General features: G+C 38.5%; 1 protein-coding gene across 1 annotated transcript in view; it reads right to left on the reverse strand.

Moving 5' to 3' along the window:
* Positions 1-15,117, reverse strand: part of C6 (complement C6) — a 78,918-nt gene extending 63,801 nt beyond the window's left edge. Inside the window, exons 1-5 of the mRNA XM_060091657.1 lie at positions 14,975-15,117; positions 13,107-13,263; positions 11,683-11,827; positions 7,314-7,455; positions 2,439-2,577 (exon numbers count right to left, since the gene is read on the reverse strand). Coding sequence (XP_059947640.1) covers positions 2,439-2,577; positions 7,314-7,455; positions 11,683-11,827; positions 13,107-13,263; positions 14,975-15,117 — 726 coding nt within the window. The remainder of the gene's footprint in view (positions 1-2,438; positions 2,578-7,313; positions 7,456-11,682; positions 11,828-13,106; positions 13,264-14,974) is intronic.
* Between the last annotated feature and the right edge of the window lie 225 nt (positions 15,118-15,342).

A 15,342-nucleotide genomic window follows, 5' to 3' on the forward strand; every position in this document is an offset into this window, starting at 1 on the left:
GTATTTTTAAGATACAATAGATGTAAGTAACCTCAAGGGCATAGAGAATGGTCAAATATGGCAAAGTAATTGAGAAGTAGTACATTTTGAGTAATTATCACCTGTGTTTTTAATATCTTTATTTAACTGTCAGGTTATGTATTTAATATTTAATAATGGCTGTGTTTAATAATCGGCTTGCAAAAATCCTGAAAATTTAACAGTTGGCTTTTTTAAGCTAAAAGAGCTGGCTCTGGCACACCATTGGTGAACTTCACAGGTGATACCTTTTAAAGGATAGTTTAGGAAAGGTACTCAGACCTGGCCCTCATTGCAGAGTCGTTAACATCTCTCTTGATATTACTATCAACGTCTCATCTGGCACAGGCAGCCCTGGACTAGGAGCCAGGAGCCAGCAGTTCTAATTCCACTGTGCCATTTACTTGCTTCATTACTCTGAGAAAGTTTCTAACTTCAATGATCCTAAATCTCCTATAAGTAAGATGAACATAAAATAAATTTCTCTTTCTGGGAAGGTTGTTATGGCACTTGAGTAAAACAACATATGCGAGCACTTTGAAAACCCTAGGTATATAAGTGTAAAGTGTTATCTAAGCACATGTTTGCTGTCTTTTGCTGAGCTTAATTAACATTTGTTACTTGTAAAAGGGATGCTTGCAGAGAATATAGGCAGTATGTTTCTTTGGAAATTATTTGGAAATTATTGTATTTTGAAAGTAAGCTTACGGATTGGTTGTTTAGGAGTTAGAAAGCATCCTCCAACATAATGATATTATATGTAAATGTCTGGGTTTTAGCTCTGTCTACAAAGCCTACTCAATACATCTGAAGAATAGAATACATCTTCCATCATTGACAGACTTTTTGATGTTATTTTTTCTTTGGAAAAAGGTCTTTTTTTTTTTTTTTTTTTTTTTGTGGTACGCAGGCCTCTGACTGCTGTGGCCTCTCCTGTTGCGGAGCACAGGCTCCAGACACGCAGGCTCAGTGGTCATGGCTCACGGGCCCAGCCGCTCTGCGGCATGTGGGATCCTCCCGGACCGGGGTGCAAGCCCGCGTCCCCTGCATCAGCAGGCGGACTCCCAACCACTGCGCCACCAGGGAAGCCCTTGGAAAAAAGTCTCTTTTGAGTTCCTATTCAGCATACCAGCAAGACCTTTTCTACCTCCCTTGGTAGTGGTGGACCCTCCGGGGTTAGCATCTTCTGGATCTGTGGGGAGATAGTGAATATTCTCTTTACCTGGTCAGAGTCACATGTTACTCTTGTTGCATCTACCTCCAGGCAGGGATGGGACTTCTCAGGGTAAGTCTCCCCAAAGGTGTTTGAATTTGGCAGTTGTACCCCAAGGACATTTCCCCACACCCATTAATATATATTAGATGTTTTTTTTGTGTGTGTGTGGTATGCGGGCCTCTCACTGTTGTGGCCTCTCCCATTGCGGAGCACAAGCTCTGGATGCGCAGGCTCAGCGGCCATGGCTCACGGGCCCAGCCACTCCGCGGCATATGGGATCCTCCCGGACCGGGGCACGAGCCCGTATCCCCTGCATCGGCAGGTGGACTCTCAACCACTGCGCCACCAGGGAGGCCCTATTAGATGGTTTTTAAACTGAGTTTGTCATATTGGAAAATGCCTGTATTTATATGAATATAAAAGTTTTTTTTTAAGAAGGGATTGGATGAATTTTGCTGAACGCATACTATCTGTAAAGTGGTCTCAGAAATCATTAGATTTTCTGAAATTCTCTCTAGTATGTCAAATTTGTATGCATGGATGTAGCCATTAAAGTCATGTCTGTTCTGTTTCTCTTATCATAAATTAAAAGAAACAAATTGTTTAGTTCAGCAAGTATGGAGTACTTATCATGTGTAAGGCACTGGGCTAGAGTCTGAGAATATATAGTATGCTGCTTGTTACCTCTCAGGAAAACAAACAGAAAACCAAACCAACTAATAAAATGGGGTGGAAGTAAGCCGAAGTATCCCCATTATACTTAAATTCATCTTAATTTTTTTTTTAGAAGTCAGGCACTCTTTTATGTCTAAATTTTGTGGCTATCCGAGAGAACTAACTATGGTAGAAGAAACTTCTGAATAAACCAAGTCATTTATCTGAGTGGGGACATGTTACAGCTCTTTGTTCACAGGAGAAAGCATGGACTCTGGAATTTGGAAAAGTTGTGCTTAAATCTCTAATCCACTACTTACTAGCTGTTTAACGTTGGACAAATTAGTTTCCTTATTTTCCATCTGTAAATTGATGATAATAACACTGACCTTACTGGCTTGTGGAAGGATTAAACACCAACACATAAAAGGTGATGAAAAAGGTTCATCACCTTTCTATTCTGTCCCTTCCTTCATGCCTCAGTTTTCATTGGAAATTTAGCTTATAATCACCATTGGCCTTTGGAATGCCCCATGATAAGCTGTCATACCTCGAAGTTGACATTTTCCAGATTGGCCGGGAAACGGTATGGATTACTTGCTCTACTGCTTTTGACAGTTTTACATATTCCTCCAGTGAAAGAGTTATCGAGGACTTCTCCTCTGGGCTCTCCTGCCAGAAAATGAAACCTATAAACAAAGTAATTTTAAAGAATTCAATAGATGTAGAGCAGTCTTTAAAATTTACTGTATGTGAAAGAAATTCTTCTCTTAGACGTTTTTGACTCATGACAAATGGCTTGAAGGAAAGCCCATTTTTTGTAGTTTATGGTGAGGTATCCAAAAAGGGCTGGAAGCCAAACTCAGCCTCTCTGGCTCTGTTAGGTTCTCCCTATTCCACTTATTTAATTGTTCTAGGCTTTCATCATGACATAAAATTTGAGTTTATAATTATTTCATGAGTTAGAGAACCAGTACAAACTTTGGAAGTAGATTATGAAATAAATTATTACATAATTAATGCCAATCTGGGTTCACTTCCTTCAGTATGATACAGTAAAAGAATTCTTATAGAGAGCTAATAATGAAATAGTAATAGCAATATTTTAATAGAATTGTAATCATATTATTGTTTTTATTAATAACTATAATGATATTTAAAATTTAACAAATACTTACATAATATTTACTATAAGTCTAGTACTGTTTGATCTGTATTTAATATTAATATTATATTTACTTAATATTTATGATAACCATGTGATATAGATATAATTATTATACCCATTTTACAAATGAGGAAATTGAAGCATAGAGAGATTAATTAGCTTAGTACAAATCAAGTATTTAAGAAATTGTTTTGTGGTAGATGAAAACTTTTTCAGAATGTTAATTGTTTTCCAAGTTCTTATAGATATTAATATGTATTCTGTGAAAAAAAAAGTTTTGTGTCAAAAATTTGATAATGCTGGATTACATAAGATGAGATAATAGAAAATATATATACTGGTGTCTGTCCCCCATTTCCTGGACCAGAGCTCTCAAAACCCTTGTAATTTCCTGAATGATGAGAACGCTAACAGCAACTTTTCTTCTAGTATTTGTTCTTTGACCCCAGTTTTTGACACAGAGCTCCTAAATCCCTTGGAATTTCTTGTGTGAGAGCAGTGTCTTTTGTTCCAATGAGGTGACTCTTGGTGGGCTCCTGGATGGGGGCTGGTCACAAGAAAAATCATGCCATGATTCAAGGCTTGGAATTTTTTGCCCTACCCTCCATTCTCCAGAGAGGAGAAAGAGGCTAGAAATGGGAGTAATGATCTATCACACGTATGTAATGAAGCCGCCATAAAAATCCCCAAAGTATGGGGCTCAGAGAGCTTCTGGGTTAGTGAGCATATGGAGGTGTGGGGGAGTGGTACCTAACCAGGGCATGGAAGCTCATTCCCCTTCCCACATCCTTGCCCTAACAATCTCTCCCAGTAGGATGTTCATCTGTATCCTTTATCATATCCTTTTATAGTAAACTGGTAAATATAAGTAAGTTATTTTACTGATTTCTGTGAGCAGCTCTTGCAAATTAATCAAACCCAAGGATGAGTTCTTGGAAATCTTCGATGTGTCAGAGGCACAGGTGAGAACCTGAACTTGCAATTGGCATCTGACATTGCAGGGGACAGGGGCAGTTTTCCAGGACTGAGCCCTTAACCTATGGGATCTGACACTATCTCCAAGTAGATTGGGTCAAAATTCAGTTAAACTGTAGGGCTCCTGGCTGGTGACACAGAGAATTGCTTGGTGGGGGGAAACCTACCCCATGTCTGGCATCAGAAGTGTTGTGAGTGTGGCAGTAGTGTGAGAATAAATGAGGTACACAGCAGGAGGACCCATATGTGAATCAGATCTCAGTAAAGTTCTTTTTTTTTTTAAAAAAGAGTGATTCCTGTGGGTTCTGTAACTTGTATCTCTTAGTCAAATTCTCACCCTTATTGAATTTGTATCAATGGGTATTTGAGAGAGGAAATAAGAGGAGCTGGTCTGGAAAGAACTTTCCAAAGTACTTAAATTTGCATGACAAACACACGTATTTAAGACTTTCATTTTCTGAGTTAAGAGGGATCAATGAGGAAAAAAGAATTGTTTACCTTTAACTGACTTATACCATGTACTATAAATTTGTCACAAAAAAGAAAGGGCTTGAGAAAAATGGTTCCCAGGTCATGAGTTATCTATGAAGGTAGCAGCTGCTGGCAGAGAGCCTGAAGGTAGGATTTTTGTGGAGGTGACTCTGTCAGGGCACGTCTGAGGAAACTTTTAGAAGTGAAGCCAACTATGCAGCAATTTTGAGCTCTATTCTTTCTCCTCCCCTCTGTGGCATTTAAGTTGACTTTAAATATTTTGGTGTTTCAAATACATCGTGGCTTTTAATATTTTAGGTTTCTAAAGTGTTTTATCTAATTTGGCTTTAATGTTATATTTTGTAACTTTTTGAATTTAATTAAAATTTTCATATATACAGATACATAAATATGCATGTGTGTTCATGTATTATATGTGTGAGTGTGTGTGTGTGTGTGTGTGTGTGTGTGTGTATGTGTGTATGTATACGCGTTTGTACTTTGGCTGAGCCTGAGAAAAAACAAACAACATACTACTATCACCTGATTCTTGCTTCAGATTTCAGACCTTGTGACTGATGTTGACAAAGTAGCAATGTTGGTATGTCTTATTAAATTCTTTCTTGGAGAGATGCCATTTAAAAAGAGGGACAGCCACCCCGGAAACTTCCTTTTTTGGGTAGAAATGTGTTGGAGGGAGGCAGAAATTCTAAGGCCAGAAGGTTAGAGAGATTCCAGTAAGCAGCTCTCAAAACTCTCAATCCCTGGGGAGGCAAGGAGAGGACTGGCTGTCCCTGAGCCAGTAGGTTTTGCTCATTTCTGAGAATTCTTGGGACAACAGCTCTGGTTGGCAGGGGTCCACATGGTCCTTCTGCCAAAGTACACAGAGCATGTGGTCCTCCCCAGCTGTAACTTGAAAGTCTAGACCAACTGAACAAGAGGTGAGTTTTTAATGTCACCCCTAATCAATCAGAACATTAGAAAATGTGATTATTAGTGGGAGTTTCTGGCTGAGTTTTTCTTCCAAAGAAAGGAAAAAAAGAAACCATTTCTGTACCCTGATAAGATGCTGTTGAAACAATCTCGATGAAATCAGCTCTAATTAGGAGTTCTTAGGACAGAACCTCAAATCAGTTTGTAGTCATCCAACATACAGATGAGGAAACTACAGCCCAGAGATGTTCAATTACTTGGTCACAATCTAATGAATTAATGCACAAGTAGGACTAGAACATGGTTCCCCTTATTTCCAGACTAATGGCTGTTCCATTGTACTGCTGTCCTTGAGTTTGTTTCAATAGCTTCTAGTTTTTATTCTAATCAAATGAGGTTGTATTTGCAATTTCTGTTGTTTGTTTTTGGTGCCTCAAGGTTTCATTTTATTCAAGTCTGGCCATACAAGTAAAGATGAAAAAAAAAAAAAACCCACTACAAAGCAATAAAAGTTTATAGAAAACTATTTGCTTTCTGGGCAAAAATTGAAAGAAGAATTCTTTACCATGATAAAAGGAGAGTACAAGAGATTACTGGTTTTTCTTATGCTTCCAACTAAGGCTTAGCTCGTTTTCAATTTTTCTTGCATTTCCTCAAGTTTTCTCAGACACTGTCTCAGTCTAATGAATTTAGAATCTCTTGCCAAACCTCCAAAGTCCTCATGACCTAAAAGAGGAACATTAGAATTTCTGAGCACTATTTAAAGATCAGGAGGAGGGTTTCATGGCCCACCGAGGTTTCTTCCATTATGTTCCCATCTCTAAGGTGGATATTGTCCCAAATCAGAATGAAATGGTAGAAATAACCCAGGTCTTGGAGTCTGGGTTTGAATCCTGTTCCTCCATTTACTAGTTGTTAAACTTGGGCAGGTTATTTAATCTCTCTGAGGCTCCTTTTCCTGGTTTGTAAGTTGGGCAAGTAGAACCAGATGGTAATGCAGGTCTGACCTTCTGCCTTTAAACTGTACTGACCTATCCATACATCACATAGTCCATGAAGGAGGAAGTTTTGGACACCCTCGGCATGTTCACATCTCCTCTTACTCCCCTACTTTTTCATATCATTGTTTTTTTATCACCATATTTTTTCTGTGTTTGCCTGACTCCTTTCCTTCTGGCTCTGTCTCCACTATTGGCTCAGGGCTTGCCTCTCATACTTGAAGAATGGTTTTGCTTCTTTAGTGTTTTCACTTTCAATACACTCACAAGCATACTTTTTGATACCCTTTTTCTCCATTGTCAGTAGGAGTTTTTGGCTGAGGTTTTCTTCCAGGGAATGGAGAAGAAGGAAACGATTTCTGCACATTGATAAGAAGATGCTGTTGAATCACTCTCATTGAAATCAGCTCTAATTAGGAAATTTTAGGACCTAACCTCAAATCAGTTTGTAGTCTTCCAACATACAGATGTGGAGACTACACATTTCTGAGTGGGTCCTCACCCTTTTAAGATATAGTCCCGGGAATCCACCCTGGTACCTCCCAGCTTGGCTGGCCTCCCACCAGTTTCCCCTGATCCCCTCCAGAGCTGTCAGAAGGCTATATAAGAATTAAAACAAACTATGTTTATGAAGTACTCACAGCATTATCTTCTACGAACTAAATATGAAAATGCTAAATTCTTTTATTCCTGAGGAATGAGGATTATGGCCACGTGCTGCTTGAACATGGTAACCTAGTGTCCGGGACAGGGCTGGTGAGAGGAGTAAGACACTCATGAGGAATGTAGACAATGGTGGGTCTCATTGCTTCATTGTTGCTTCCAACTCATTAGTTCTGAGATGGTCCTACTTCCCAAATGATAAAAAGGTGATACATACCCAGTGCCCATCAGCTGTACACTAGGGATGGGAATATACTGCCGTGAGCATACTGATTTTTTTCTCCCACAATTCCTTTCATCTGAATTGTCTCCACAATCATTTTCTCCATTGCATTCCAACTTGCTGGCAATGCAGCGACCTAGTCAAGAAACAGCAACATTGACAACAAATGGTCATTTAAGAGAGTAGTTGCTGATTTGAAACATGAACACTTTAAATTTCAAGGGAAGGTTGAGGGCAAGTTTTCATTATTTTTGATAAAAATTTAGGAAATATGGAAATGGAATGACAAACTGATGTTTTCCCTTATTTTTTAGGATTACAAAAGTCAGTATATAATTATTTAGTCACTGTTGAGCTCATTGTCTTAAATAAGGGAAATAATTCTAGAATCCCATTACCATTACAGTGAGCTTGCTGTAGAAATCATCTTCTGTAGGAGAAAATTAACAATAGGCTCAGAATCTTTTTTTTTTTTTTTGATTCAGGTTAACAGACTCAAGGTCATTGTTTTTTTCAAAAAAACTATAATTTCACACACACACGTCTACTGGTACACATAACAACGTGGCTGAATGCCTGAAATTTTATGTTGGGTGAAATAAGCCCGACACAGAAGAGTGCCGTTTGAATCCTTTATCTGATGTTTGAATCCTTTATCTGATGTTCAACAAAAAGGAGAGGGATTAACTGGAAAGAGGAAAGAAGGAACTTTTTGGGTTTATGGAGATTTTCTGTACCTTGATTGGGGGTTGTTTACGTGGGTGTATATATTTGTCATAATCAAATTGCACACTTACTATCAGTGTATTTTACTATACATAATTATTACATATTTTAATGTAGATAGTCACTGTTTATGATTACTCTTAATAATTGTTTCACTGCATATAATTTACTATATCTAATTATTTCTTTTGGACAAATTAAATGCCTAGGTACTACAGTATTAGGTAACAGTTTGAGTGAATTTAGAAAATAGTACCAACTCCATGTACCCAGACAATCCCCTTCTTTTATAAACTTGATGAATTTCATAAGGATCCTAGGAATCAGCATGTGCCTATATATTACTGAAATTGAAATGCTTTATGTACAATGACAGCCCGTCTCCTGCCCCTCAGCCTCTTGCCTATAGTCAGGGATGCTGGCATCTGTACCATTATGTACAGGTCTCACTGACAATGATTAAATGTTTTACTCAGACTTATCTGGTTACCTATTTTAAATTGTGATCAACATCTCACTACAGCTATGCATGACTATTTGGACTAACTGAAATGCTTGGGGAAATTGGATATTCTGGTGAATTAAAGTTTTGTACTAATAGAGAGTTCCCCAGAAAGTACTTAGTTTTTTGGTTAATAACATTCAGTAAGAAGGTAGAATGTAATGAAAGTAATTAAGTCCTCCTTTGATTATTCAAAATCATGTATCGAGACCATTATTATAGTTCTGAGCATCATAAACATACAAGACTGAAAATACAGAGGGAATTGAATTCCTGTCATTCCCAAGACATAACCTGAAAGACGCTCTGTTTTTAAACCAGCACATCTCTAGTTTTTCTGTTTGCTTTTCTTAGGGCAGAGCAGAATGGGTAATTTAGTATGCAATAGAGATGCTTTTCCTAAAGAAAAAGAAAGGACACATATGACAGTTTTTAAAAGTTTTGAACCTAGCACTCACAAATTTGAACAAAAGCTAATTTTTGATACAGTTACATTAAAAAATATCCTATTTTACCAGGTGGAGATAGGAGTACACATGTAAGGTACGGTTCTCATTAACCTAAGTTTGTGAGCAGGGTACCAGATATGTTAGGAATTCTATTCATTTGGTACTTCCAGGGATATTAGAGAGGATTTATTAGCAAGGGTAGGGATGAAAGCAAGAGGAATTCTCTTCAGTGATGTTTAGGAATGGGTGGCAGGAGTGATATAGGTCTGTGATGGGACACAGCTGAGAATGATTCCAGGCCTTGGAAACACAATGGAATAGGAAGCACAAGGGGAGAGAGATTGTAAGCCATAAATATATCCTATACCAAAGAAGGAATGGGAAAAATGAAGGGAAATTCGGATAGTACAGGATTTGTAGAAGTCAGCATGCTTTAGCCAGCACATGCATATATATATTTACACCTGGAACTATGTAGTCATTTGAATTGTACATGATTTTCCTATTTACTTGAACTGATTTGTGTTACTACAATGGTATATTATTTTTATAACTAGTTGCAAATTCTCATCTTTATGCTTAAAGTTACAACTTTGAGAGAGGAGTTGGCATAGTGTATGGGGATTATCCTCATGGGTACTTCTCAAAGATCCATGTATACATTAAAGTAATATATTTAGTCTCGGGGGACTCTGAAGATGCAATCATGAGAGAGGAAAGGAAAAATAGACATTTTTTGATGTTGTTGTTAATTGAGCCAAACATCATTCTGAGTATCCTGAGTCAGACAAATAATGGTCCATTCAACATTTTATTCCCTTTCAGAGTGGCACTAGTGGATGTTTCTAGGAGAGCACAGTGGTGTATCATCTTCGGTGGAATATTTAACAACCAATAGGCCATGGCACCACTCAGTCAGAATGGATTCCAACCATATTTGTGCCAGGGATTAGCTAGTTAGTAGTTGGATCCTAAGAAGATCTAGGGATTCTTGGTGAAGGGATCTGGACAGTAGGGCAGAGGTCACTAAGAGACCTCAGGGTAGCAGCTGCTTACCAACCATTACAGATGTATTTCAACAGTTCAGTTTCTATCACTAGTTATGGACATATTGCTGATGAACTAGAGATCAGCTGTGCCTATACCACTAACTTTCCTGAAATCCCTCATTATGAATTGTTAGCTCATGGATGTATCTAAAGCCTTCTCAAACTTGTGGATATTTTTGGCCTAAACAAAGCTCTTTTGTAATAAATCTCATAGATTTATCATCTATTGAATAAAAGAGTTCTTCCTGGTAATCTGTTCTAAAAACTACCCTTCAAGGTTCAAATAGTTGTGCTTCAGTTCTAAATTTTTATCTTAATATTCTGGTTATAATGCTAACGTCTGCATTCCCCTGAGCCATTGCCATCAAGATTTTTCTTATATTTCCTCTTTTGTCAATATGTGACATGACCTTATTTTTGTAGGCATAATGTCTATCTCCCTACCCATGTCCCACCCTCACATCTCAGGTTTGGGGGATGAGGCACAGAGGGAAAACCCTGACACCAGCATTACTGCCTGACATTCAGAAAAGACTGGCAAAGCTGAAGGCAGCAAGCAAGGAGTAAGAAGAGAGAAACATTAGACCCAAGTCTGGGGTCAATTTTCTATAGGAATTTGAAATCTGCTATTTAGTTCTAAATACTTTTCATTGTATCTCAGAGTACACAGAAATGATGGGATTTTATTCATCTGAACTCTAATTTTAACTTTAAATTGACTATTTATATAAGAAATCAGTGAACTATGGCCCATGGATGAAAACTGACCTGCCACTTGCTCTTGTAAATAAAATTCTATTGGAACACAGCCATGCTCAATTGTTTATCGACTGTCTATGGCAGCTTTGATGCTAAGATGCCAGAGTTGAATAGCTGCTACATAAACCGTATGGCCAGCAAAGTCTAAAATATTTACCATCTGGACTTTTCCTGAAAAAGTGTGTAGAAATCTCATCTAGACCGTTCAAAGTGTTGAGATTTGGAGAGCCATTAATTAGCAAGAGAATACATAGATTAAGTGGTATATTCAAAATTTGATTATAATCTAATGATACTTAAATAGCAAAATTTACAAATCTGAGTGAGAATTGGACTTGAAGGGAACATTGCCGCCATTTAAATCATTTTCAACCTCCTCTTCTGCCAATTACCTTTGGAGTCATTCAGTGGACCACAGCAGAAAATTTGTCACAACATCTCTAGTCATCCCCTTGACATACTATCTTAGCTTTAATATTCTTATCTTAATAAACTATATTAAAATTTAAAAAATCTGTCACTCCTTTTCAATTGCTTATTCTGATTTTAGATTTGTGCTTCTTAATAGCCGATTTTTAAGTCTCTGCCTCTTCCTCCGTTTCCTCCTCCTCATTCTCTTCCTACTGCTGTATCACAGTGTAGGAATCTTGGAGTGGTACTTGATGAGCAAATGAATCAAGTAAGTGGTCAAGATGATTATAGCTTGAAAGCTATAATTTTACACATGAATAGCATGTAATTGGTAGCATAACACCCCTGTCCCCACAGGCTTAAAATATGGTGGAACTTCTCTATCATGACTTTCACTGGGAGTCAATTGGAATAAATTTATTTAGTCATTTTTAATGGAGACTGAACATTTTCCAAAAATACATTACCACTGTCACAGCGGAACTTATTCTTGCAGTCAACCTCTTCAATTTTGCAGAGCTTAGATGGGATGCATGGTTGAAAGGTCATGAGGGGCTCAGTACATGGTTGTCCTCCAAACTGACTGGGGCGCAAGATGGACCTAACTTTAAACTGAAAGAAAAGGAGAGAAAGGTGAGTAACAGAGGCTGGGTCAAAGCCAAAAACTATCTAAGAAAACTGGGCTTCTCAATCACAGTAGTGATTTTTCCTATAGTGGCGTTTGCTGAATTAAATAATGACTTTTTCCAGTTCTATTATTGTGTGTCCTTAGGGAAGTCAATACTTTTTGGGTCTCACGTTTCCAACCTGTAAAATGAGGAACTGGGACAAAAGATTTCTTAAGATTTCTAACTCTGAAATCATATGATTCTAAATTGAATAGAAATCAAATGCACACATATTTACTGAGCGTGTCCTGAGTGCAATAAATCTTCCAGGTAATAACAGTAGCTCTTTTATTCCTCAAAGATAGTGTGACGTGATAAATGTGAAAGGATTTGGGGGCTCTTTTGCATGAGGAAGTCACCATGGAAACCAGGGCTGACACATTCTCCACACTTTAAAAGATTTTAAACAGGCAGTAGTAAAACAAAGAGTCAGAGAAGGAAAGAAATAGGACAGGATTAAAAAGTACTGACTTTGAAGTCAGAAAAATCCAAGTTCAAAATGTAGTCTTCTATTTATTAGTGGTGTATTCTTGGGCAAATTACTTAACCCCTAATGAGCTGTCACTTCCTCATCTATAAAATGGGTAGAAAAACAATGTGATGTGAAGTTTGAAGAAGGTGATGTACGTAAAGGGCCTAGAACAATGTCTCTCAGAGAGTGGGTGCTCCAATAATGAGTTCTTTCTACTTCCCTAATGTCTGAATGCTTAGCCCCTGACCTGACTGGGGTTCACATGGGCCAGTGTCCTTACAGGAATGAGCTTGAGATGGGTAAATATTGCAGCTGGGAACAATAAACAAATAGAGGTACTTTCCCATGGGGAGAGGGAAATTAGAGGAAAGGCAAGGAGTCATTTTAATTAATGCCCCCCATTTCTGTCTGATTTTAAACCTTGGACTGAAATCCCCATTTTTTAGCACTTGTTTTTGCTTTGTGAGCTCTCAGAGGGCACAGGCAGTGGAATTCAGAGCTGGGCGGGTGCAATACCAATTCTGAGGGGAAGAACATTGTTTTTGGTGTTCACATGACAATAAGCCATGCAAAATGAATCCTCTCTCCCCCCCAACATGTTGCTAAATGGAATTTTCCTTCAGTGGAAGCTGGGAGAGTTTATTTTCAAATATTGAAGAAATTCAGTATTTCTATGACTGTTGAGTCTGTCAGGGAATTCGAAAATTTTACTGTGATTCCGATTTCCTGAATATACCCACATATCACCTACCTGTTTTTCAACACAAGGGTCACAGTCTGACCATGGTCCATAATCTCCCAGGAGGCAATTGATAGGACAAGTTTGCCAGTTACATTCTCGGGTCTCCTGCTTGGTGCAAAGCTGGTCGCAAAAGTTTTCCAGATAGTACTGATTCACAACGATTTGTCTGTAACAGTGAGGAAAAAGCTGCTTAGAATGAGTGTATTCATTGTGGCTCCAGCTCCATAAGAACAAGATCATTGACTCAATTACAGTGAATATAAGGAAAGAAGGTTTTCGTGGAAAATCAGGCAGTGTGGCATGCGTGCAATTCTTACCACTTACTGGAACTCAGCACAGGGTCCATAATTTGTTGGGCCCTGTGCAAAATGGAAACGGGTGGGGGGGCCTCACGTTCAAAGCTTATTAAGAATTTCAAGAAAATGACTACAGCATTAAGCCAAGCACAGAGCCCTTCTCAGTGTGCAGTCCTGTGTGACTGCATAGGTCACACGTCCATGAAGCTGGCCCTAACTGAATTCCTGGAAGGGACTGAAAGGGAAAGAAAAGGAAGAAGAAAGTTTCTGCAAATTGCTTAAAAGATGACAACACAGGGTGATAAATACAATGATTGAGATAGAGCCAGAGTGCCATGGGCCCAAATATTAAAGGAGAAAGTGACATGAGAGATGCATTTTGAAAAATTCATGTGAATTTCCCAGGCAAGAAAGGGAAGGGCATTCAGAAGGAAGATCATGTGCAAAGATTAGAGGTGGAGAGTATGACATGTCCATGAAGGGATTTGTGGGATGGACCTGAGAAGTGCATAATTGAGAGGGATGGAATATATTGTGGTACTTTAATTGGTAGGCAGTAGAGAGCCACGGAGGGACTCTTGAGTACAGAGTATTATAAACAAATCTGTTCTTACATCCTTCGTGGATGTTTTATTGGGACAGTCAGTTGGTGATTTAATGACACTCACACTACATATGTAAAAATAGTTTTCTAAAATAGATCTCAAAAAAGTGCTATAACGTTAAAACACATTAAATATATGCCTTTCTCCTCCAAGTCATGTGTGCATCTTCATGGAACAGAAATATCTAACAGATTTAAAGAAACTGTGGGAGATGAGTAGTCTGAATTGATGAAAAGGCTGAATTATTAAATGTTATCAAGTAAACACAGTTTCTTGCCTTCTGGTCAATGACAACAATCAAGCTAATAGCTAGCAGTGCTGATCAATTGAGGTCCTGTTAGACTCAGTTGAATGAGTAGAAAATTCTCCATAATTAACTCTCTAACTGTAGGCAAGCAGAGTTATGTGCTGATTGAAAAAAAGCCTGAGTAGTGATTCTAAGCAAGTTAGTCAACTGAAAATATTGCACAGATTCTTTATTAAATTTCTTTGAAACACCTCAATTTTTATGGAGAACAAAAGTAGACTCCATTTCAACCTTATGTGGGAAAGACCTCAAATTCCATCCAAATTCATGAATTCTTTTCAAAATTAAAAAAAAAAATTTGCGGATTATACTCTGCAAAAACTATACTTTTAGATATATGTTTTTCCCATCGCTTAGTGTGGCACTTTTCTTTTTCTTTTTTTTTTTTTTTTTTTTGCGGTACGCGGACCTATCACTGCTGTGGCTTCTCCCGTTGTGGAGCACAGGCTCTGGACACGCAGGCTCAGCGGCCATGGCTCATGGGTCCAGCCGCTCCACGGCATGTGGTATCTTCCTGGACCTGGGCATGAACCCGCGTCCCCTGCATTCGCAAGCGGACTCTCAACCACTGCGCCACCCGGGAAGCCCTAGTGTGGCACTTTTGATTTTGCTAACTCTGTCCTTGAGGTTTCACAGGGCACAAAGAAAAGCTACAAAGTCCACACCCACCTCTGTCTGGTCTGAGTTCCAGAATTGCAGGTTTTTGAGCAGCTGGACCACTGAGTCCATGGGTAATGATCACAGAAACAGGCTTGACCCTTGTCAATCAGAGCACTCAGCAGGATTAAATATAAGACGGAGTGTCTGGCCATGCCTGGAGAGCCTCCAGACGCTGAAAAGAAATGATATTAAACATACCAAACATCTGTGAGGTAAAACTTTACAGGTCATTCTCAGTTACAACCTCAAATATGATCTTAGAAAACATCTTGCCTTCCTTAAGGCAAAGTAACACCTGTAAATTCACATGCTTATGAGTATAAATGTTATTTCTAAAGATTTTTAGGGTGGACATTCCCACAGTTACAAACCCCAGT

Source organism: Mesoplodon densirostris, chromosome 3 (genome assembly GCF_025265405.1).
Source record: "Mesoplodon densirostris isolate mMesDen1 chromosome 3, mMesDen1 primary haplotype, whole genome shotgun sequence".
NCBI classification, from domain to species: Eukaryota; Metazoa; Chordata; class Mammalia; order Artiodactyla; family Ziphiidae; genus Mesoplodon; species Mesoplodon densirostris.